The 25,696-nt window shown below is 43.7% G+C and overlaps 1 protein-coding gene across 4 annotated transcripts in view; it reads right to left on the bottom strand.

Annotated features, from left to right (window-relative positions):
* Positions 1-3,549: 3,549 nt before the first annotated feature.
* Positions 3,550-25,696, bottom strand: part of S100PBP (S100P binding protein) — a 464,083-nt gene continuing 441,936 nt past the window's right edge. For all 4 annotated transcript variants that reach the window (XM_069223393.1, XM_069223397.1, XM_069223396.1 and 1 more), the window contains 2 exons: positions 4,546-4,645; positions 3,550-4,430 (listed from right to left, as the gene is read on the bottom strand). In XM_069223393.1, coding sequence (XP_069079494.1) covers positions 4,289-4,430; positions 4,546-4,645 — 242 coding nt within the window. In that variant the 3' untranslated portion in view covers positions 3,550-4,288. The remainder of the gene's footprint in view (positions 4,431-4,545; positions 4,646-25,696) is intronic.

The following is a 25,696-nucleotide window of genomic DNA, read 5'->3' as shown; positions in this document are numbered from 1 at the left end:
GGGAGGAGAAATTGTTTTTTTCTGGCGAAGGTCTTGCTTTTTATAGACCGGTGCGGGTGGTTGACAGTACTGTTGCTGGTAGCCTTGCCTGTACTAAGATTGCAAGGGCTGAAACTATGGAGGATGTTGATATGATCCTCGGTAGGAAGAGAAACCTCTTCCACTGACCTCCTGAAAGGGCAGTTTCCTATACTGCAGGATTCCCAGGGATCTAGCAGTGTCGGTTTCATTTTTTATTTCTAGTAGCTCATCATCAATGTGCTTTCCAAAAAGCGTCTGGCCGTCGTAGGCCATATCTATAACCTTCGACTGGACCTCCGGCCTAAAAGATGTCGACTTAAGCCATCCTTTGGCGACTGAGGACAGCTGCTCCTTCTAGTTGACGGAAGCCTGTTGAAGCTATGTCAAGCACACAGCCTATTACCTCAGATGAGGTATGTTCTCCTTCTTGGAGGATCTTTGCTGGTTCTGCTTTTTTGTCTTCTGGAATAAGGTCCATGAGGTCTCCAATATCAGACCTCATCTGTCTATCATAGTGGCCAAGTATCGACAGTGACTTAGCTGCTCATACTACAATGGCAGGCATGAGGGAGAACCTCTTGCCCACATTATCCACACGTCTGCCCTCTTTATCTAGTGGAGTGGAAATAGGAGTGGATTGGTTCTTGGAACGGCGTTGTGCCGCTTCCAATATCACAGCGCCCGGTTGGGGATGCCCTGTGTGGCAGGCTGGGGAATCTTCCGGGCTTTGTATTTTTTATACACCCGTGGGCACAGTTTCTGGGTTCTTCAATATTTTAATCCCCTTGTCCCATATATAATCAATAATGAGGATATGTTGTTAAATCCTGCTGCAGCTCGGTTGTGAAACCCTCCAACGTCCTCAGGAATATTCGATGGGTGCCGCAGTGGGGGTGACGGTGGGGGAATTAAATAATAATCTCACTCATCTTGTGGAGGGGGGATTATCAGGTATCTCCCCTTCTTCCCTTTCATCCTCTGTTGAAGAGGGGTCTTCTCGTGGTGGTGCCGCAGTGTTTCTCTGGGTAACCCAGGGGGTGATAGGTGCAGGCAGATTCTGAGGTGAATTTGGGGCAGAGACTGGATGTGGCAATGGTTGATGTTCTATTGGTGGTTCAGGAAACCCCCTTCTATAACATTGTAACATCGCTTGTAGGTCTTGAAACAGGGTAGAAGGCAATTGTATCTCTTCCTGCGGCCTTTGAGATGTATAATGGTGCTCATAATACCTTCTTGGTGGAGAGGCATAATATTGTTGGCAATAGTTCTGCTCTTCCTCCTCAAAATCATCATCTTCCTGGCATTTCACAAGTAGCTGGGCAGGACTATGCGCGATTCTAAATGGTCCGTTGTCATCTGAATCCTCCATGTCTAATAGGTGAGAAGGAGAAAAAGGCAATATCTTGTTAGGAGATGTTATGGCAGGTGTTTAAGCCCATTCAGGTATTTTGAACCTTGCCACCGTCGTCGTCAACGATGCCTTCGTTGACAGCATTGTCGTCTTTGGTGTTACCGTTGACTGTAGGGTCGTAGACGGGACTGTCGTAGATGGAGTAGTTGATGAAGTTGTTGTCAACAGCGGTCTCATTGGCGGAGTAGTCAACGGTCTCAGCGGTGGGGTAGATGTAGACGATGGTCTTGTTGTCAACAGTGATCTTCTCGTCGATGAAGGATGAATTTTCGTCATCGGTATGGCTGCGTCGAGTTCCGTGGACAAAGGCCTGGTGGAAGATACCGTGCTCACTGTTGCTGACGATACTGAGTGCTTCTGTAGTCTTTGAAATCTCTGTAGATTTCAGAGAAGGTGTGATGGGCTGAGAGAAGATCGTTTCTGAGGAAATTATTTTTTTCTCTTTGTGTAGAGTGTCCTTGTGATGTTTAAGGGCCTTTCTACCCTCCACAGATGTCCCTTGGTGTCAGAGATCTTTTCCTTTTTCGTGACCTCTCAGACGTGTTGCTTTCCTCCTCAGAAGTGGTTACTTTCTGGGTCCTGGACATCTGCAGCCGGATCAGTAAACTCCCCTCTCTATCTTTAAGAGTCTTTGAGGAAAAGGTTCTACATACCTTACAGTCCTTTACTTGGTGGTTAGGGTAAAGGCATTCTTTATGTGGCTCATCCACATGTATTCTTTTTTTCCACAGGACAAGATCTGAAAACTCCTTTTTTGGAAAGACCAGCGATAGTTATAGGAATTCCTGCTTGAAGCAAAGGCAAAGCTGAGCAGCGCTCAGGGAGACTCCCTTCACACGACATGCGGTATAAAATCTGAGGGAATCTGCCTCTCTTGGGAGCGTTCTAGAGTGTTGTCGTCTGATTTGTCATAGTCCAAGGTTGGTTGTTTTTACAAAAGGATGTGTATATTTTGTTAAATAGATGGTCCATTGCCATTAAGGCCTAAGGTGATGATGCATACTGCTATTTTATGGCACCTTGGGAATTCCACTTCAACAACTTTGAATGATTCAACAATGTGAATCTATGAAAGATCCAAAACTGGATAAATAACACTTGCACACAGGAAAACCCTAGAGAGGAGCACTGGTTACCAAGGAACCAGTACTGAATTACGCACACGTGCGTACATGAGCATGCAGCAGGAACACAGAGAGAAGCACTGGTTGCCAAGGAACCGATGACACGACCTAGGTGTGCATGCAACATGACTTCCATATTGATTTCAGCACTCAGATAACGAACAGGAGAGTAGTTAAGGTCCTGGCAGGTGCTGCAGCCAATTACAAGCGCTAATGTAACAAAAGTGTACAGGAATTCCATAAAGTTGAGCGAAGGACGTGTATGGAACTTTAGTAGGATTGTTAAGTACAATAGAAGCAGGAAAGTTGGAAATGTAGAAAGAAGGAAATTGTGAACTTATAATGGGTTGGATGAGTTGAGTGTAAGTGAAGGAAATATAAGTGTGGAGAGAACGGCTGAAGTGAGGGATGAAACTGTGCAAGTTGAAGATCCTGGAGAAGAGTGAGTGATGACTAAATCCAAAAGAGAAATTAAGTATCCAATATATTTAAGGGATTATGTTGAATAAATAAGGTTTGGGGATTGCAATGTTTGTTTTGTACAGATGGGATTTTATAGTTTTCACTTATATGTTTAGCCATGTTCAAGAATAGTACTATATTGTTATTAGTATAAAGAGGAAGATGTTTGTGTTTAGCTTTTAAACCATGCTCAATCACTGGTATTATTAGATTATATATAGAGCGTGTGGTCATTTTTTTCAAAGTAATTAGGGACTATATCGGAGAATTCTTAAAGTGACAGTTCCAGTGTGGCCTCTTATGGAGAAGGCCATGTTGTCCTCTCTCACCTCCTGTATTTAAATAATGAAGATTATTTACGAATCAGTTTCTGTGCCGTGAATACACAATATGCACCATTTTGTGGTAGGATTTCACATTCATAGGACAGAAGGAATGGAAGTGTAAAAACAGTCGCCTAACACTGCATGTCACAGAAACAAGCACTGACCCATTAATCCATAAAACACAGAAGGTAAAAAACTGCAAAACCTTTATAACAGCAACACTTTGGTAATAAAATCCAAGCTAAATACAAATGCACAATTTTCACAAACAAACATAAAAATCTTTGATACACGAAATGAAAAGGTAGAAGTCTAGTTAGCTGCTTTGTCCAAGCACACCACAGCAGCTCCATGGAAATTCATGTTCCAAGAGTTCCACACCCACCATGTCAGAATTCCAGAGCCTGTCCTCACATTAAGGGTACAGGGTGCCACGGGACAGCAGGGACAGCCTGCAACAAGACTCCAGGGTCAGGCTAACCAATCCAGTGTCTTGAAATTCTTGACCTTTCGCCAAGATAGCAACCAACATGCTTGAGAACAATGACTAAAATGCTTTTAATTGTCCCCCTCCCCGATCTCAGGCTTGAAGTCTAAACTGCAGCACCGGGAGACTGCATCTCTGTTACACATAATCAATTATAATCATGAATAACCACAGGAACTGAAGTCTTGACCTGTGCCACAGTCTGATGAGGAATGCTCAGAGGTATTACTCACCTGGAACAAGAAACAGGCACAGTCCACACAGTTACATTTAAACAAAACAGAACAGCAGAGGGTATGGTGTCTGCTAGCTTTCTGTTTCTAGTGCTATCATACCACTCAGTATGTATAAGCAGCTGAACACTTAAACCACCCAGGAAGTGATGAATCCTCCCAAACTATAACATAGAACCAACAGCAGCTGACATCAAGCTGAACCACAATATTTCATGCTAAAGTCACAGCGAGGAGTAGACGACTGAGCTTCGTTGGAAACGATCCGCCAAGTTCTGGAACCGGCGATAATATCCTCCATTCTGGCTCACCCATTGTTTGAGGTGGCACTTATTAGGAAGTTTCTGTGCACACCTGGGATAATTCCTTTAAACATGGTAGAAAAAAAAGGAGCATGTCAGAAAGGTGGGCAAAGCGAAAAGCTAAGCAGAAAGCACACAGGGAGACTGTGTAAAAGTACCCAGTCCCAGTTTATCCCTACCTTGTAGTGAGGTCAGATGGATGCTGCCAATTCTGTTCTTGATTCTTGTACTCTGCACTGGCAACTTGGTCCATTAACATGAGCAGCTCGTCATAGGCATCTAAAATAGATTAATATTAAGCTGTTAGTGAGCGGAAGGATTACATTTACCTACTGGTAAATGTAGGTGCATCACTTCAGGTCTAACTGCAGAAAACCAACTGGATTGAGACAGAGCTTCCCTTAATGCCCAACCTACACCTTACCTCCTATCTTGAGGGGAGGGAGGGATGAGGAAGGCAATATTTTTAATCACTTCATTGAGGAAATGCCCAGTTCACGAACTGTTGCAAATCTCTACACGTTCATGGAATTCCAAAACACAAGCTTTTAAGTCAAGAACAGTTTAGCAAGATATTATGCTTACAGGTTTTTTATCCAGTCAGCCACATCAAATATTAAAAATATATTTAACTACAAATGCATCTTGAAAAAGGAATAAAGGGAATTGGATTCCTGTATTAAGATTGGAGAAAACTGGAAATATGACAACAATTTAAGCACTTCAGAAATTGCCAACTACAATCATCCAATGCAAGTAATGCAACAGCTCGTTTTTGAAGATCAGAATGAGTAATGATCTAACAAGACTCCACTTCAGAGTGCTGATCCCAAATTGGGGGTTGGTGGAGAGGGGAGAGATTAGTCAATAGAATTACCCTTATGAGGACTACCCTTTATAGGTAGGCTCCTTCACATTCACAACCTTTGGATATCCCTGGTGCCTTGCAGTATAAAAAACTTGAATTTATAGAAGAGGGCGTCTGTGCTTCAGAGCCAATGCTTAGTGTGCCCAAGCATTAAGAAAGGCCTGCCTCATGGGCCTAGGTTCACATGTGCCGACTGGAAAGTGTTCTTCTGAATAGTGACCTGCACCGTAGTCTGGGCAGGAAAGCCTCAAGCACCATTAAGGTTGAAACCTGGCTCTGCCTCTGGATGCAGTGCTGCAGATATATGAGACAGGCTCCAATCTTCAGGTTACTTGACACTTTCCTGCCAAGACTATTTTCTAGATTAGCAAGTTTTGATCCCTAAGGATCCACTACTCCTGAGCACTTCAAACTTCTCTCATGGACTATGAAAACAGCGCCAGTTACCAAAGTACATTTTCTTTAGAAAGATGTTTCACCTTCCCACAGCAGTTTCATAGACCTACTGTGGTGACATCTGCAACGGAAGAGGAGGTTACATGCAGAGGATACATCACTATATCTATGAAAGGAAATGTACTTTGCAGTGCCCTGGTCAACGGGAACCGGGTTTATTACTGCCTGTGTCTTGTCCCTAGTGATAAAATACATCGTCTAAGAATTTGTGGCACCTTCACCCTGCACGTATGCCAGAGACAACATACTCATGATAGGAGTGAACACAAGTATGCAACACCTGACAGGTCTGCATGCACATCATGCAGAGGTTATGCTGCAAATAGAAAATCAAGGTATTTTGACAATACACATATGTCATCAAGGTACATATATGTGGAGTTATATACCCACTATACCTGCAAGTTAAATTCAAGCAAACAAACAGAAGAACGAGTTACTTACCTTCGGTAACGACTTTTCTGGTGGATACATTAGCTACCTGTGGATTCCTCACCTCATGAATACTCCCATGGCGCCAGCATTCGACGGAAATCTTCTTACTAGTCTCTGCACGTCGACGTGCAGAGACTAGTAAGAAGATTTCCGTCGAATGCTGGCGCCATGGGAGTATTCATGAGGTGAGGAATCCACAGGTAGTTGTATCCATCAGAACACTGCGTTCAAAGTTTTCACCACTTATAATAACACCTTATCATAAGAAATCCGTAAGAAGCACTGCTTTCTCAGTACAAGCTGCCAAGCACTGGAACTCACTACAAGCCAGCATCAGAATCACCCAGGAGCATATACACTTCTGAAGACAGTTGAAAACTTGGCCTTTTCCTCGACAACCGCAACACCTGCATCCAGGCAACAGACACCCTCAAGTGCAACCCTCTGCTTAAAACACATGAATCACAAACAACTCAACCAACAAAATGCTTTCTTTATGCAGAGAAGCAAAAAGCTACTGATGTGCTTCACCATGGCATTACATAGTTAGGTACTATGGCCCAAAGCAATGCTGAAACCATAATATGCAGCAGTCAGCAACGAATTGTGATTTATACCTATTAAATTCACAAAATACATTATCTACTATGAGGTTTGTCCATCATCAGCACTCTGCAACCAATCACCAAACGAAAAAGCATGGAATATATAGAGATCTGTCACAAACTACAGGACAATTTTGAAGGTCTTTAATATATAGTTATTTCACTGCAGGTCCCAAATATCTATACAATCGCTTCTTTACATCTCACCTCAAAACTCAGATATGGGATGATAATAAAATGTCCATCTCTACAGAGCTCTCCTCTATTCTCTCTCTCTAACTTTACCATCTCAGGACCACAACTATACACAAATTCTCATATTGGACAACCCAGTGCAGCAACCAGCTAAGCAGACTATCATAAGAAACACTATAAAAGGACATGCAGAGCTTTCAAAGCTACCAGCGTACTGAAAAACAAAAAACTGCACATCTGTCTTTAACACTTTATCATCCGTAATACGGTAACTGCACCTTAGTGGTCAGAAAGCTTGACACGGAAACACTTCTTACATAGGATGGAAACAAAAACAACATACTTCACACCATACAACCTACACATTGTAGCATGTTACTAATGTAGACAATCACTTCAGCAGTACCCCATACAGGGGTTGCAAACACTGTTTAAATGCTGGAATACAACACAATACATCAGATGATTGCATTACGCACACAGTTTGAAGTTGTACACTGCGGCATAAGATGCCTAATCTGAAGTTAGGAGTTCAAGGAGAGAAAAGTACTAGGATAATGGACTCCAAGAAGATCCAAGAATAGGAGGGTGATTCCACTAGAGGAATTCAGTGACCTCAAGAGCAGTAGGTTTATGAAGCCAAAAATGAAAATAAATGTCCTAAGGACACCTTGGGTTCCAGATACGGAATCCCAGGTATCCCTTAAAGAAGAAATCTCAGGATAACAAACTACAAGAAAAAAAACATGAACTAATGAAAATTAGACATGCACAATGCAAAATGTATTTAAATATAATCATTGTTTCATTTTCTGTATAAGCCAATACTAGAACATAATATACCAACAAATAATATAATAATAAGCATCCTTGATGTGCATCCTGGAAAATGGAAGAACTAAAACAAAAAAATCACAATCATACTAACTTCATTCATACCATGTTAAAAAATGTGAGGACTCAATTAAATGCATTAAGACCAACACGGATAGAGCCAAAAAAGGCTACAAAGTATAATCATGCCTGATGGGCCACTAGGTCTTCATCAGTGATAACATAACCAAGTAATAGTCCAATGATGTTGTAATGCCGTAGTATAAGCAGGCCCAACAAGAGGGATCCTCAATATCTACTATATATTTCTTAGTAGTTCCACTTTCAGACTACAAAAGTCCTTCTTAATTAATCAAATGTAATACTTGATCCTTCCTTATGTTATATGGATACATTGATTGTGGATTCCAAAGAAATATCCATGTTGGTCACAGCAAGTGTCTTGTTCATAGATAATAGTGCAGACGTACGTTTCGGTGACTAGCGACCTAGGGAAGGACGCCCGCCTTCCTCAGGGCATTGACCTTTGTATTTTTCAAAACAATTCCAGGGAACAATTTGTTACGTACATAATCCAATATCTGGATGTATACCACATCAAAATGATACATAAGGGGAATGGGCTCACTATTAGCCAGATCTTATTTCCTCTGCAACCAGCATCTGCTGTACATCGCAATGGAATAGATGATCAGCAGTCTGCTATATATGTGGACGGGCCAAGTCCGCTAATCCCGACCCACCGGACATGCGGAGAAAAGTCCGATAACGTAACCTGCTCCAAAATTGTGAAACAATGGGCTCAGCACCTTCTTAAGATGTATATCGTTGTCAAAGCGACAAAAGATCTCATCAGGAGGAGGGACGCAATCCTAACTGACGGGGAACCCGCAATGCTATCAGACAAACCTACATTGTGCTTGTAGGTTTATGAAGCACATTGGGTGGATGAAAAGGAATCCAAGATGGCATGCACAGATTAAAATATGCCACCCATGACACGTGTTTCACAATGCCCAAAGCTATTCCCTCAACATTAAAAACAGTTTACTGTCTACCATTAAGACCAAGATTTGTGCAGTGATTAATTTTTATAAACAATTTTCTAGGAGGCCAATGCCCACTTCCACTGCTGATATGGCAAACTACCACCAATGGCGCCAGCGCTACCTACTGCCTGCGTACTTACATAAGGTACCTTTCTGACAAACATGAACCAAAAGTATTTGAGCATTACCATGTCATATAAAATAAGAAATCTAGCATGCCAAACTGGTGGTGGATTATGTTTTTTAAAAGTGATTGGGTGGAATACCTGATCAGAATTAGATCAATAAGGACGAACTGGCCTACCTTCCTCAGGGAGTTAAGGTGTGGGAGTGTTAGTAGGAGCAACCACACACTGTCAGGGAAGACACTCAAGTTGTTGCAGCAGACACAGAACACGCACCCTCAGAGACACAGAACAGACACCCTCAGAGACAGTCACAAACACACAGACTGTTTCATAGTGTAAACACGCACATAGAATTAAGCCAAGCACACGTAAGATTCGGCAGAGCAAACAACCCAGAATTTCAGAAGCACATTCACTAAATGTGGAAACATATGAGAAGAGCAAGTCCCAGGCCAGCTCTCCGTGTACTGCTGCTGCATCGCAAATGCTGCTTCCCCATCTTTTGAGCGTTTTATTCAGATTTTCCTTTGTTTTATTACTGCTTTCTCTTCCTCACCCTGCTTTATGAGTACTTTTTCCTGCTTTTCCATTTTTTTTTTTTTTTACTGCTTTCTCTTTCCTTTACCCCTGATTTCTGAGTCCAGCAAAATAGTCTAGTACAACTACATCTCACCTGGACCGACCACTACAGCGTCCACCTCACCATCTCAGGATCTATCAACATTCAACATGCCCCCAGCTCAACAGGCAGAAAGTGAAAAGTTCAGAAGACCAGTAGAACAACGCTCTCAACTCCAAACTCCCAGACACATCTTCTGACCCAGAACAGGCTGCGAAGAACTTCTCCCACTGGTTCAAGGAATGTGTTCACACAATCGTCCACGCCAAACCCAAAAGTACTGGCCAGAAGAGCCAGCTGATTCACTGCAGAGTGGAAATTCACCAAATGCAACTGCAATCAACTAGAAAGAAAGTACTGTACTAGCGAAAAAACAGAAGACCATACCACCTTCAAAACAGCACTTAACCAGTACCACCGCCTCCTGGGAGAAACAAAGAAGAACGTTACAGAAGACAGCATAGAAGTCAACACAAACCACAACAAGGAGCTCTTCCACATTGTGAAGGAGTTCTCCAACTCCCCACTGGGAACATCATCACCCTCTCCCAAGAACTGACGCACACCCTAGTGGACTTATCCTGCGATAAGATCTCAGCCATTTACAAGAACTTCAAACCCCACCCCAATTCATGTGAATTAAAGAAATAAGTAAATCTGCACTAATGCAAGGACTTCTAGCATGGGTGCACTTTTGTGACTCCCTTTCACAATTGGGCTCCCACTTAGGTCTGGTATTAACCTGGAAAGTTTTTATTAAAAATCTATATTTCTATCTATCCATCTATCGGCTGGCTTCAGTGAGGGTGATAGCAATCTACTTTTTCACAAGGAGCATTTTGGCACACAAAGTAGTTTTGTTCAGTGCCAGAAACTACTAAGGCAATGTGTGCTTTATGAGACCAAAAGCAGACCACTGGCCTCACCCAATTCCTGTGCCCAGTCCATATTAGGGTCGTCCTGGTATTCATAAGGGTCCAGGGACCCCTTAAATCCTTTCCCGTATTCATACCCATAAGAATAAGGGTCTGAATCCAACCTGGGGTGAAGAGACCCCATTGAAGAAGGCAGAGTTGTCCGATGCCGCTCCGACTCAGTCGCTGAGGATTAGGATCGGGTCGACGTCAGTCGTGGGCACAACTGATGCTGGGAGTGTGTTCGGTCGAACCAGCACCGAGGATGGTCTCAAAGGTACAACCAGCATTGGTACAGATCGGGTAGCGGATCTGGAGGGGACCTTTGTGGCCGGAACCGTAGACACAGAACCCGAAGGGCCCCCAGCCGAACCCCCAGGGCCCGAAGGGGGAATGAACTGCACAAAATTGAGACGCATGGCTCATAGAATTCTTTCAATTGGGCAGGGGGTCACTCCGGCTCCCGGAAAGTCGGGGAGGTGCAGAGTGGACCAAGAAGTAGGCTCCGAGGACGGAGGCCTAGAGCATCGATGCTCCTCTTACGTCGCATCACCCGAGCGACGAGGTGAAGTCGAAGGATGCCTAGCCTTCTTCAACTTCTTCTTACCTGAGTGACCCGACGTGGAGGACGACGAGTAGTGGTGACTCCGCGGGCAGTCTCAAGAACTTCCCCTCGAGTTAGACCAGGATCAATGTGGAGTTGACTTTAGGTCGTGGCTGCGCTCCAGGCACCACAAACAGACCCAGTGTGACTCCATCACCGACATCCTGCTGTGACAGACTTCGCAAGGCTTAAAACAGGTCTTCAGGGACATCCTTGACGCACCAAAAACTCTACAAAACTGTCAGTCGGTCAACAATTGACCTAGGGTAGCTCTCTCTGGATTAGCGCGTGGCTCGGAAGGAAAAGAAGTGAAGTCACCGCGCTGAGGCGGCATCTATATACGACTCCCGATGTCATCACGATGACCAAGAGGCCAGCAGAGTCAACCGATGCCACTAAACGATAGGCAAGGATACTGCTCAAAGAAAAATTTCCATATCCAGTCTGTGATACCTGGGGGGAAATTCTAAGGTAAGGAATCTGCAACTAGAAGTCTCTATCAGATAATAATGTTTTTCAAAAGCTATGCCAAGATAAGACACACACTAACAAAACCAAAAGACTGACCACCAACTTTGGACCTATTGGCTTTGCCAGTGTTTGTTTATTTTCATGTTTCTCAATCTTGTTGAACGTGGTTTCACTGATTTTCCATTTTAAATATTTTTTGGGAAATGCTAGCATGTATCAAAACTTTTCTCTGAATGATGGTACTTAAAATTTCAAAGTAATTTAGCAAAGTGTTTTTTCCTAGTTGCATTTTTTGTGAACATTTTATTTTGAAAGCAAAGAAACAGCAATCTTGCTTGCAAGCTTCTACAAATACTTTAATCTAATCAGAGCGCATTCTTTGAGCATTACATGTATCCTCATGTTTTTAAACTTTGTAAACGTGTGTACACTTTTTTTTTTTTTTTTTTTTACTGGAACCACTGTCAGGACTGCAGTCCGAGCTTACAACATGTACTTAGAGCTCTCACCCTAATAACACAGGATTTGCATTAATGAACCATAAATACAAGCTTGAACAGAATTAGCATATGGACACAAATATTAACTCAACTGCAGACAATTCCCTTTCCTGCTCCATATTGTGGTACTGTACACTACCAGCCAAGGGGTTTGTGCTCCAGGGGGCTGGGCCTACTTGTCTCAAGGACAGATTAAATATGAAAACTTGAACATGATCCCAAACAATATGTCCTGGGCGTCATTCAGGACACTTGCGGACCTCAGTAGCAAGCAAGAAGCTCAAGAAAGTCTTGAACGCCTCCATCACCACAGCCTCCTTCCCTGAAGACTGGGAAAACACTGTAGTGCGGCCCCTCCTGAAGAATCCATCTGCTGATGTAGCAGATCCAAAGAACTAACGGCCCATCTTCTGCTCCTAAGCAGCATCTCACCAAACATCTGGAACACTACAACCTCACGGACTCCTCTCAATCAGGATTCCGAGCCAACCACAGCACCGAGACAGCTCTGATCGCAGCCACTGATGACATCAGGGCTCTCCTAGACCATGGCGAAACAGAACACCCTCATCCACCTGGATCTGTCAGCCACCTTCGACACAGTCTCTCACCACATCTTGAGTAACATTCGACCAAATCGGCACCCAGGAAGAGGCCCTCAAATGGGTCATCTCTTACCTCACCGGAAAAACCCAGAGAATTCTTCTCCGACCATTCCCAACTTGGAACCAAAGATGATCTGCGAAGTCCCAAAAGGATCGTTCCTCAGCCCCTCCTCCAACATGTAAATGACCCCACCCCTGGCCAACACCATCATATTGCATGGACTCAACATCTTCTCCTATACCAACAACCCCCAGCTCATTCTTTTGTGGTCGGAAGACCCCTCCATCACCAGAACCAACTTCCAAAGATGTACGGTGAACATCGCTGACTGCATGAAGGGCAATTGTCAAGCTCAACACGGACAAGATGGAAGTCCTCATCTTTGGGAACAACACCTTTCCATGGAATAATACTTGGGGGACTGCTGAACTCTGCCTATCCCCTACCCCAACAGACCACGACAGCAACTTCGGCATCATCTTGAACAGCAAGTTATCTTTACATACACAGGTAAACACTCTTATCTGCTCGTCCGCTTGCTTCCACACTCTACACATGCTGTAAGATCCTCAGATGGCTCCCAATCAACACCAGAAGGACTGTCACTCAAGCCCTCGTCACCAGCAGGCCTTTACACCCTTTACACAAGAATCACTGCATGCCTCCTGAAGTGCCTACAAACAATACAAAATTGAGCAGCAAAACTCATCCTTGATCTCTCCAGATGGACTCACATCACCCTGTACCTCAAGAAGCTCCACTGGCTCCTGATCCAGAACATGTGCTAATTGAAGATGCTGAATCATGCATACAAAGCCTCGCACAATGAAGGACCAGCATATATCAAATGAATGACCATCCACTAACCGACCAGACTCCTGCGATGTGCCTCCCGTTTTCTCCCCTTTCCTCACAGACACCCCCAGATCTGCTGATCCATCAGTGAAGGTTGCTACTTCTCTCACCTGGTGGCCAAAGCCTCAAACGACCTTCCCCTTCACCTCAGGAACACCGCATCGCTCCGGGAATTCAGAAAAGGACTCAAAACATGGCTGATAGAATAAACAGAGCACTGCAAAGCAGCTAGCAACGCTAGCGCCTTGAGACCCTCACAGGTGATTTGGTGCGCTTTATAAATCCTGATTGATTGACACATACAGTAAAGAAGCGCCTGGGGTAGGGATGTGGTAAGAATGCAGCTTCCATCCCTAGGTTTCTTTTTTTCATCACTCTCCTGGCTTCGCTTCTTTGGAAGGATAGGAGCACACTTTTCTTACATGGTCGAGACCTGCTAACTCACAGGGTGCCACTGCGTGACACACGATATTGGCTCCTCTCACACAGTCTCCCAGTGAGAAGCCAATATCACACAGCAGCAGGGAAAAGGAGATGAAAAACACTGTTGTGTTTTTCAGCTCTTTCACGAAGGCTTTTATCTGTTGATGTCCATTAATGGGTGTGAAAACACCCCAAGAAATTGGCAGCAGCCTCAGCAAGCTTTATTTTTAATTGGGGGGGGGGGGGGGGGAACCTGCGGTCAGGGGCAAACATGCCTCTTAGGCACCTCTCAGCATGACGCCCCACCCCCTCCTCACACTGAGGATTTTGGTACAGTTGGCAAGTCTGATGGTCAAGTGATGAGCAACAGGGGATAGATGGCTTTCACTCTAGTTGACCATTCATTCCGTTGATATTTGAGCATTGTAAAAATAAGGAAAGTATTTGGTGGAATGACATAACGAGTAGCATGTAACCAATTTCTACCCCCAATTCGCTGCAGGAGTGTCTGAGCCAGGCAGCTACTAAAGGTTTAAAGCTGAGAGTGCCTGTCTTTCTACTACTGTTTGAACTATCGCAGCCTAGTACTAACAAATCCTCACACTTACTTGAAAAAGAGCCAGCTACACTGGGAGACACTTATCTAGGCTTAGCGTACGGAAGAACAATGTATCCCAGGCAGAATAGCTCTGTGTGTTTCGTGCAGCTACTTGAAAATCCTGTGGACAATCTGTTGGTCACCAGTTAGAATCCTATCAGAGTAAATTCAGGGTCTCATCCTTCATATATTGACAAAGGTGCTGTGAGAAAGTTGTGCCATGGGAGTTCACTGCTCTGATGCTTCAAGAACGTGGGAGCACGTACTGTATAAAACAACAGCTTTCTGCTCAGGTGATAGGGGACAGTCTTCTTGGGTTAACACTTGAAGAACCTCCTACCATGGCACCTAAGGGACCACAGCATAAGTCACACTTCCTGTAAGATGAATGCTACTGTGTGTTTCCTAAACACAATTACTTGAGCAGCCTAAAGATTCCCATTGTGTGTTCAGTGCTACCCAAAGACCTAGAAATGTGCATGAGCATGATCAAACTACATGACCCGCCCATGAATACTCACTGATATAATCCCCAATGGATTAACACCTGCATAAAGTGCTTGTAAGTCTCTTCAATGGTAGTAGGCGTTCCATAACATAAGTACTTGAGCAGGGCGAGGACAACAGTCTCAATGTGAAGAAGTGCAGGTGATACACACCAGCAACCATTAGTAAACATTAAGTACTCGATATCTGGAGCCTAATAGAAGGAAATTGGGTGGAGAGCAGGTGGTGAGTAATGTGTGGTTAAATAGAGTACCCACCAGAAAAGGCTGTAGCAAAGGTAAGTAACTTGTTACTTGTGTTCTTGATCCACTTAGAATGTGGTGTTTGTAATGTTAAGAGGAACTGCGTGGGTGAATTTTGGGGGAGAGCGGACGGTGGGGAAGAGATAATCAGCAGAGATAGCTGTGTTGTTTGGTTTGCTCCCCTATACACAAACTTACTTTTCTCTAAATCCAGAACCTATGATTTCTACACTTTTGGCGATTAGCAGACGGACAAGAATCCCCGTTGAAGTATCCTGAGAAGTGGTGATGGAAGCCTTTAGCGGATATCAGGGCAGAAAACAAACAATCATAAATAAAACTGAAGACTCGTTGATAAGCACTTCACGATAAGGTTCTGGAATGAGCAAGCACATCAATCAGCATATCGGCAGATGATTGCTGTTTACAGGGCAGTGTATGCATCATGTTCAGTGGGCAGCAGGGTTGGTTGTTTTGTAAAAAGCTCAACCAACTTTAAAAATGTACGTGCATAAAGCATAAGTGGCGGCTACTTAGAAGTTAGTAATTTTGACTGCTGCCATTTTAAATTGGGTTTGTGTACCAGAAAGCACAACCATGTTTAAACACAAGCACAAGATATGTGTGGTGGCCATCTCAGAATTTCTGGAAAAAAACAAGTTCAGGTATATCGAAGGCAACTTGCATGCCAGTTTTGAGGGAACATCGTTTTTCAAAGATTTACTGAACACTGGGAAAATAATTGTTTTATACAAGCACAGACGATACCGACTATTTGAGTAGCATTTATGTGCTAGTATACATTTTACATGCTCCACCATAAGCAGTTTATAATTAAAATGGCCAGCATTGCTCCATTACTTTCATTAATGCAATCCAAAAGTGATCCACCAATGGAGAGGGAACCAAGGAATCCAGTATTTTCTTTTAAGCATACTTAGAGGTTATGGAAGGTGATGATTGTCCACCCCAATGGAAATTTGCTCTTTTAAAAATACCTTGGGTGGAGTGGGACTCAATTCTTCCACCTTTGGATAACCTGGGAAACATTAATGGGCTTGATTATGCTGTCAATCAAATGATTAACAGATATGACAGAAAACTTAATACAGTCATGGAAAGGTTCAAATTCAATTCAAAAGCGCAAAGAGATGATGAAAGCATTGAGGAATAAGTATCGGCTCTATGGGGCACTAGCATCATCTTGTGAATTTGAAACGATACCCTACAATCAGGTACTGAGAGATGAGGCCATGATGAAAACTAAGAGCAAAAAAGTTAATTAGAGACTCTGGGTAGGCACAGAAATGACAATACTACTGTTAATATTGCCAAGAGCATCGAACAATCAGAGAAGTCTGTAACATAGTTCAGAGGAAATTCAAAATCCGATGTAAGCATTAATGCTATTGAGTACGATAAGGAAAAAAAAAATTGGAACAGTGAAAAGTTTCCAACTACATGTTTTAGATGTAGAAGCAACTTTACTTGAGTAACTTTAAAGAGTGTCCTGCAATTGAGAAATCCTGCAGCCGCTGCAGGAAAAAGGGACATTTGGTACAGTCTGCAAAAGCAAAGTTGAAACAAATGTTAATTGTGTGGTCGAAGAGGATGATGAAGATGGACTTAATCCTAACATGATACTTTGTGTTAGAGGTGGGGGGGGAATGGTGGTGCGGGGGTGTAAATAGTTTTCCTAAATGTAAAATTGCTAGTAATGGGAAAATCGTGGACATGGTAGATTTGTGTGTTTTGTACAGCATAATCAGTAAGTCCTTATGATAAAGCAACTGGAAAGATGAATGGTTGGTACCTTCTAATGTACGTCCTGGTGGTTATACAGGTCACAAAGATCAAGTTATTGGGTTATTTCTCAGCCAACATACAATTTGGCGATAGAGTAACTCATGATAAAATCTATGTTGCCACCAAAGGTGATCCTATTTTGGGGTGGCCACATCAACAAGAGTTAGGCGTAAAGTTAGACCCCCAATGTTGTATCACCAGTTTGTCACGCAAAGTGAGAATGATGAACAACTTGTGGGCAACATCAAGAATTAATTTCCCCAGGGTGTTTTGTGACAAACTTGGGAAATTTGTAGGGTTTACAAGTTGTTTTACTGGACAAAGCATTCCCAGTTAGGCCCAAAGTTCGTAATGTACAGGTCAAAATCGAAAGATGTTGAAAGATCTATGCGACAGACAAATGCACCAATTGTGCTCTTCAAGGCAAACCGGTGGCTGGGGGGAATGCTACCCCTCCCCAGCCTTGTAACACCTCATTCCAAGGGAGAGGGTGTTGCATCCCCTCTCCCGCAGGAAATCCTTTGTTCTGCCTGGTCAAGCAGCAGGAGCGGGCAGAACCCTGTCTGAGGAGTGACAGCAGCATGGGTTGCCCGCCAACCCTGGAAGACTGGTAGGAGCAATAGTGGGGGTCCTCTAAGGAGCCCCCAGAGTGGATGGAATCATGCCACCAATACTGGTATTGGGGTATGATTCTGTCATGTTTGATACCAAACATGCCTAGGCTCGTAGTTGCCATTATGTAGATAGACCACAGTGGCCAGTACACAGGTAAAGTTGCTTCTCTGCACTTTCAAAGTCTAGTGCAATGTAACTGGAGTTCATGGGGCACCTCTGCTCTTGCAGGGGTATGCACGCGCACACACACACAGCCTCAACCCCCCCCCCTTTTTGGGCTGAAAGGGCCTGCCATAGGGGTGACTTGTAGTGAGCAGCAGTGAAAGGGTGCATGCACCTTTTTACTGAGGCTTCAATGGCAGGCACAGACAGATTGCATGGGCTCCCATGGGTGGCATAATACATGCTGCAGCCCATGGAGGTCCCTGGTGTGCCAATGCCCTGGGTACCCAAGTGCCATATACTAGCGACTTACAGGGGTACACCAGTATGCTAATTGTGGGGAGTAAAATGTACCAGGGTAGCCACCTTTGGAGGAGAGAGCACAATCACTGGGGTGAAACAGTCACACACTGACAGAAGGCAAAAAGTGGAGGGTAACCATGCCAAAAAGAGTGACTTCCTACAGTAGTGGTAATGGTGTAGGAGATAAAAAATCATCCCACTTGTCACTAGGATGTTGAGGATTGATGATTTCTTCTTCCCACTTCTCATCCAAGGAGGTGCCATCTTCCCTGGGAGGTGCAGCTATCGTAGAGGCTAGTGTAAACTTAGGTGCTGCTGGAGGCGGAGGCATGCTTCTTGATGTAACTGAAGAGGGAGGCTGGGGCTGTGAACGTTGTTGTGGTTGGTCCGAAGCTGAATCTGGGAATCTCGGTTTGTAGTCCTGAAGCATGGACTGAAGATGCTGAATTAGGGAAACAGGCATCTTCACTGCAGTGTGTGGCTGTTGATATTGCATTGGTTCGTAGTAACATCCATGGCATGTGTAATCGGATTCATATTCCTGCTGTTCATAGTCACAGTCATCATCTTGGTATTTGATGCGCAACTGTGATGGACTGTGTGCGTCTCCAAATGGTCTCTTGTCATCATATTCCTCCCAGTCCAAGAGATGACAAGGTAGTAATGTTGATACCCTGCTAGGAGATGTATCGTCAGGGAACAAGGTAGACTTGGTGACTTTAGTAATCATGATTGTCGCACGGAGATCTGGAGAGTCTGCAGAGGTGATAACAGTGTATTGTGGTACTGTTTCCTTTGAAATAGGCAATGCGAGTGTTATCATCAACAATGGTGTCATCGTTGATGGTGTCAACGATGATGGTCCCGTCAACTGTGCCGTCGTTGACAATGTCTTAGTCAACGGAGGGGTCGCCAATGGTGCTGGAGACTTTGTTGACGGTTCAGAGGATGTCGTAGATGGCAGAAGTTTCTTTTTAGCTGGTGGTGAAGTTAAATCCACCATGTCACTCACCGAAGACATTGGCGTTTTTATGGCTGTCGATCATGCTGTCGACAACCACAACGGCCATCGTCGTCATTGACATCGTCGACGGTAGTGTAGTCGTTGACAAAATTAAGTGGTGTTTTTCTTGGTGTCGACGGCTTAGAGGAAGAGGTGAGATTTACGATGCTTTCTGCTCTCCTCAGAACACCCCTGGTCAAATGATCTTGACCTTTGAGGTTTTGGAGCCATGTCACTATGCTCACCTGAAGTACAGGACTTTGCTTGTAACTAAAGCAAAAGTCTTCCTTCTCTGTCCATCAGAGTCTTTGCGAGGAAGTAGTGACAGATTTTGCAGTCCTTCACTTGATGTTTGGGTTACAGGAAGTACAAACAGTCCTTGTGAGGATCATCCACATGGAGCCTTTTCTTGCCACATGTTTTACAAGTGCGAAAAAGGCCTTTCTTAATTTTCTGAAGTAGGAAGTTGGCTTTAAGAGCAAAAAATTGAGCAGAGCTCAGGGAGACTCCCTTCACATGACGTGCATTAGAAAATCTGAGCGAAGGAGCCTCTCTGGAGTATTCTAGAGGGTGGTTGCACCTGATTGGTTATAGGCCAAGTTTGGTTCTTTTTTCAAAAGGACATAGATAGGCTATATGACTGAGGGCTACTAACATTATAGCCTATGGTTATTTCTACATACTGCTTTCATAAGGTACAGTGGGGCTCCCACTTCAACGACCGGGAATGATTCAAGCATGTGAATCTATGAAAGATCCAATACTTGATAATGTACTTGACACGTAACGGGTCTCAAATTGTGTGACCTAAGGCAAATATTTTATTTTACAGAGTCACCATTTCCTTCTTTCTCACATATGAGTGCATCTTCAAATATGTGAGTTCAGAATTTCTGCTATACAGAAAAAACCTGATTAAATATGTTAAACATTTGCACCATGTATAATAAGAATCTAGCCACATATAGGGTACACATGATCCATGGCTTTCCTCTTAGTTTACTAATAGCATTGCCATCAGGGCAGGAGTGTTTCTCAATTTATGTTTAAACACTTTTAATAAATATATTTCTATAGCACGAAGTGGTAGCGCACTCATTTACAGACAGTACATTTCCAGGAAATGTCCAAACTCCTTCCCACTAACTTGCAGCTTTACTGATGAAACTATATAGTGTATCAACAATAATCTGTAAAAAATGGGTTTCAGAAAACGTTTATCATTTGCACATCACCTATTAAAGTGTTCCAATTTGTTTTCATCCTATTAAAATATTTTTTTCATCAGACAGAAGTAGACAAAATGGGCTCTCGCAACTACTGAACATACATTTTGAAATGTTTGAACACTTGACTTAGTTACTTAAATGTTGTGTTAGGAAAATTTTGACAACCTAGAGCCTTCCATTTTGCACTGTTTACAGATGTTCAGGCAGTCCACCTTACAAAATCCTGAAACTCTGCAGTCAGAAGGAAAAAGGAAATTGACTTTTGACCTTTGTCTCTGAACACAGAGCAAATGTGACAAGAACAAGTATTAAAGGCGTCTTTATTGCTCCTTCACTTTCTGACTGAACAGAACACCCGTTCTCTCAACTCGGCAGAAGGGGTGAGTAGGTCTTAAAAATAGCTCGACCTGATAAAATACGACTCGCCATTGTGAGTGGGCGAGTAGATTTTTTTAAGGCCTGGAGTCCACCTTTTTTTGGGCACCAGAAAATAATGAGAATATCACCCACTGGCTCATCCCTTTCTATGGCACCCTCTCTAGGGCCTCTTTGGCCAGCAATGACTGAACCTTTTTTGCAAGGATGGAGGCTTGTCCTGCCACACTCAGGGTGAAAACAAGAGGGGGACTGACAAAAAGGGAAGGGCATAGCTTCGATTGACAGCACATCCTGAGGCACTACCATGAACCGTGGAATCTCAAAAAGTTTTGGTAACTTCACGGGCTAAAATGACTGTCTATGACGGTAACCCAGGTCCTGCAAATAACCCCTGAATTTCAGGTATTGTTTGTGGAACTGGCAGCCCAGTAGCCAGCACACCCAAGGAGTGTGCTGTAGCAAAGCTATCTTTGACAACTTTAAAGATGATTCAGTCTCATACCAAAAAATTTTGTATACAAAGGAGCTGCCCATGAGGGATGCATGCCTATCTCAGGTGTGCATCCAGGTATGACAACAAATAACTGCACTACACAGTATGTGCTGTGTACATCCAGGTATGACTACAAATAACTGCCTACACAGTCTGTACTATCCCAGGTGTACATCCAGGCAAGACAAAAAATAACCGCCTACACAATCTGTGCTGTCCATATGAGCCCGCAAGATGCACTTTGCTGCCTCTTATCTGTTGTGAAACATCTGGGTGAAAGTATTTCAAACCTCGTTAAGGAGGGCAGGCAACATCTCAACAGCCATGTTCCAAAGGCATGGATATAGTTGTCTAGCAGGCAGATCGCATATACAGCCAAGCTGGTTGAGAAGAACGTTTTCTTTCCAAGCTCATTAATGCATGTAAACTATCAAGTAGAGCAGTGGGAAAGCATTCAGGGTTACTGGGCAGGCCAAAGCCTGTGCTACAAGATAACCAGGTGATGTGTGCTGAATCAAAAAGGCTAAGTCATCATAAGCCGGCCTGTTGTCCAAAGCAATGGGGCAACTCAATGGCTGCACTGATTAGGGCTGCGCAAAAGCAGTAGCCAAAGCATCTGCCAGTGCTTTATTGAAGGGTAGTCAAGGCTCTGAAGATGAAGGACTATGCTCCAAAATTTCATTAAGCAGATCAGCCTTAGACTCCACAGTTGGCCACTACTGTGCTAACACCTCTGCTGCTCTGGATACTATTACAGTAAATGAGGCACTTTCTTCACTGGGGGGTAACCAAAGGGTAGTCCAATTCAGTCTCTGGAGAGATATCATGACTACTTATATTTTGAAAGGATAGAGATAGAGTCCACCATCCACATAGTGAGTTGTCAGGCAATGGTAAGCCCTTACATCATCATCCCCCCACTATATAGAAGATGAAGTTTCCAACATTTGCACAAGAGCCACATAAAACCTCAAGGTGCTGGAGGTACTAGAGTTGAGGCAGAGGTACTGCCACAGAGTGTACTTCAGACAGCTGCCGAAATCTAGCGGAACTCAGCTCTGAATCCAAGATCAACATCAGGGTTGAAACAGAACGAGCATCACTAAAGACAGGGAGAGGGGGGGCGTCAGCCCGATCGGAACAGATGTGGTCTTTGGCAAAGGAGCAAAGCATATTTTTGCGCTGGCAGGAAACTGGGTGGGAGTCGAATGAGTCAGTCAGTGCTGAAGAAGTCCCCGCCGGTGAACGTTCAATTGGGAGTCCACACTGATTTGTGGGGAGGAAAGGTGCTCTAGGAGGACCAGGAAACATCTGGAAGAACTGCAGCATTACTTCCTTCAAGGGCTTAAACTGCTGTGAACTACTATATATACTATATATATAAAACAAAATAGTATTTATTGTGAAAAATTGGTATAAAATTAGGCCATACGAGTGAGCTTAATAATTGTCATTGGCGGATATTAGAAATTACTTAGAAAAAAAACCTAAAACAAAATTATTTCTGAAACTGAATAATCAATATTCTTAGTCCCACCTGTTTCAAAGGTGCTTGTACTTCATAATGGTGCAAACGTATGAAATTTAAAATAGTTTATACATCACAGGCACACACTAGTGCAAACATATAACCTTACAAATTAGTTGTACATCATAAACACAAATATCAAAGACAAATCAAACATGCAAAATTCAATTAGATTAATGAATTACATTTTTATTTAACCTTCCGATTGTTTTATATGTTGATTTGTTCCTGTTTTTGTAGGCTGACTTTTCTTCCTTTAAATTCTAGATTAACTTAAAAATATCACAAAAAGGGAAGTTTCCCCCCACAATATCCTTTATGTTCCACATCTGTGGGTTTTAAAACAGTTTTCAAACCTTCCCAAACTTGTTTGTCAATTAAAGTGAAAGGTGAACATGAGCCTGCCCACACTTGTACCTCTTTTCCATTTACCCCGATGATACACTTGGGTGGTTTATACACGTCGCCCATTTCTTCATATTGGGCAAATACCAATTGTGTCTCTACTCCTACTGCTAAAAAGTCCACCTCAACTTCTCCACTCGTGCTCGATTCTTCTTCCCCAGCATATTTCTCATGTTTGTTTACCACATTAACTGATTTATTGGTTTTACTCACATTTGACATATTACAAACTAGAGCAAAAGTACAAGTTACTTACCTTTGGTAACAATATATCTTTTAGAGACATATTCTAGCTGCAGATTTCTTACCTTAGAATCTCCCCCAGGCGTCAGACTGGATCCGGAGATTTTTTCTTCAAGCAATACCCTTGCACAGTGATTAATTATTTCTGAGGGCTGGCGCTTAGTTTTCTGTCTCAAGCATATACTGCGAGCAAAAGACATGTGGAAAAGACTGAGGAAGAGAAAAACAAAAAAGCGTCAGAAAGGGGAAAAGCAGGAAGCTGCAAGAGTGAGCTGAAGGGGCACAGGGTGGTTGTAAATGGATTGAAGAGTTCCAAAGTGGCTTCAGGATTACGCTGCCTCAGTATTATGTGCTCGCTCTTTTAATTGCAATAGCCGCTTGTTTAAGAGGAGAGCTTTGAGCACTGGCATCTTTTTATTTACAAATTAAGCACTGCCCATGCACTTTGGTAGGTGGCATCAGTCGACTCCGCGGCATTGTAGTCACCCTGATGACGTCGGGAGTAGTACATAGATCCGCCTCAGCGCAGTGAAGTCAGTTTCTTTTCACGACTTACCACGCCAACGCGCAGAGCGGTGAAGAACAGTGAAATTGGTGCGCCAGAGGTAAGGCCCTGAATGGGGAAGCCCTTTCCCTAGAAATCAGTTCGCAGGCGGGGAGGATGGGTGGGCGGTAGGGAATCTGCAACTAGAATATGTCTCTACCAGATATATCGTTACCGAAGGTAAGTAACTTGTACATCTGATAGAGACTTCTAGTTGCAGATTCCTTACCTTAGAATAGATACCCAAGCAATGCCATTTTCGGAGGTGGGCTGCAAACCAAGATCATACTAGAAAGTCCTGCAGGACTGAAAGACGAAAGTAGCCTTCCCTAAGGACCAGACTACCCAGGCAGTAATATTTAGTAAACCTGTGCAGGAATGCCCACATAGCTGCCTGGCAGATATACAGGACAGGAACTCTGTGTGCCAACGCCATGAAAGCAACAGGTGCTCTGATGGAATGAGCACGCAAACCCTCAAGGGGTTGCTTCTTTGCCAAAGCGTAGCAGATTTTGATGCAAAGTACCACCCATCGTGAGTAAGTTTTTGCACCTCCTTCATTTTCTTCTCACCTACATATTCAACAAAGAGTTGATTGTCCACCCAGAAATCTTTAGTGTGATTGAGATAGAACGCCAACCCTCTTTTTGGATCCAGAAGGTGGAGTCTCTCCTCCTCGTGAGAAGGATGTGGAGGTGCATAAAAACTAGGCAAAGTGATGGACTGGCCTACATGAAAAGGCGTAACGACTTTAGGAAGGAAGGAAGCCTTAGTGCGTAACACCACTTTGTCAGGGTGCACAGACAAAAATGGGGTCATAGAAGATAGAGCCTGAAGGTCACTCACTCTGCGAGCAGAAGTGATGGTATCAAGAAAAACAGTTTTGAAAGTAAGGAGCCACAAGGGACAATTGTGCATCGGCTCAAAGGGAGTACACATTAAGTACGGACAAGATTGAGGTACCACTGAGGCATGATAAACGGACTGGGAGGAAACAAATGGGTGAGGCCCTTAAGGAATCTACTAACAATAGGCGACTTAAAGAGTAAAGGCTGATCAGGCAACCGAAGAAAGGCTGAGATAGCAGATAAATAACCTTTAATGGTGCCCAAAAAGCAGAGCCCTGCTGGGCCTAAAAAAGAATGAAAAAAAGAACCTCAGGAAGAGGAGCAGAGAGAGGATCAACAGATTTATTAGTACACCATGCCACAGATTTATGGCAGCAACAAGTGTATACCGTTTTGGGAGGGACGCCTGGCTGCCAAGATTACATCATAGACTTTGGGTGGAAGGTCAAAAGCCGTCAACTGCCGCCGCTCAATACCACGCATGAAGGCAGAGATAGGATGTGTTCGGGTGGAGAACTGTCCCCTGCTGCTGCGACAGAAGATTCTCCCGAAGGAGCAGTCTGAGTGGAGGATCGGTGGCCATGCTCATTAGCTCTAGATATCATACTCTCCGTGCCCAGTACGGAGCCACCAAGATTATTCGGGCCCGGTCCTTCTTGATAACTTTGGACAGAAGTGGTACAGGTGGAAAGGAGGCCAGAGTTCCACTCAAGACGAAAAGCGTCTGGGAGGGAGTGCTGCCTTGGAACTCCAACGCACCAAACAGCTAACATTGCAGTGCCAGCCATGTCCAAAGGCACAGCGCCTCCTGACAAAGGGTCCAGGACCCCACTCCTCCCGGTTTGTTTCAGTACCACATGGCGG

Source organism: Pleurodeles waltl, chromosome 3_1, assembly GCF_031143425.1.
Source record: "Pleurodeles waltl isolate 20211129_DDA chromosome 3_1, aPleWal1.hap1.20221129, whole genome shotgun sequence".
Classification (NCBI taxonomy): Eukaryota; Metazoa; Chordata; class Amphibia; order Caudata; family Salamandridae; genus Pleurodeles; species Pleurodeles waltl.
The sequence above is the reverse complement of the archived record's forward strand: the minus strand, read 5'-3'. Positions and strand labels throughout refer to the sequence as shown.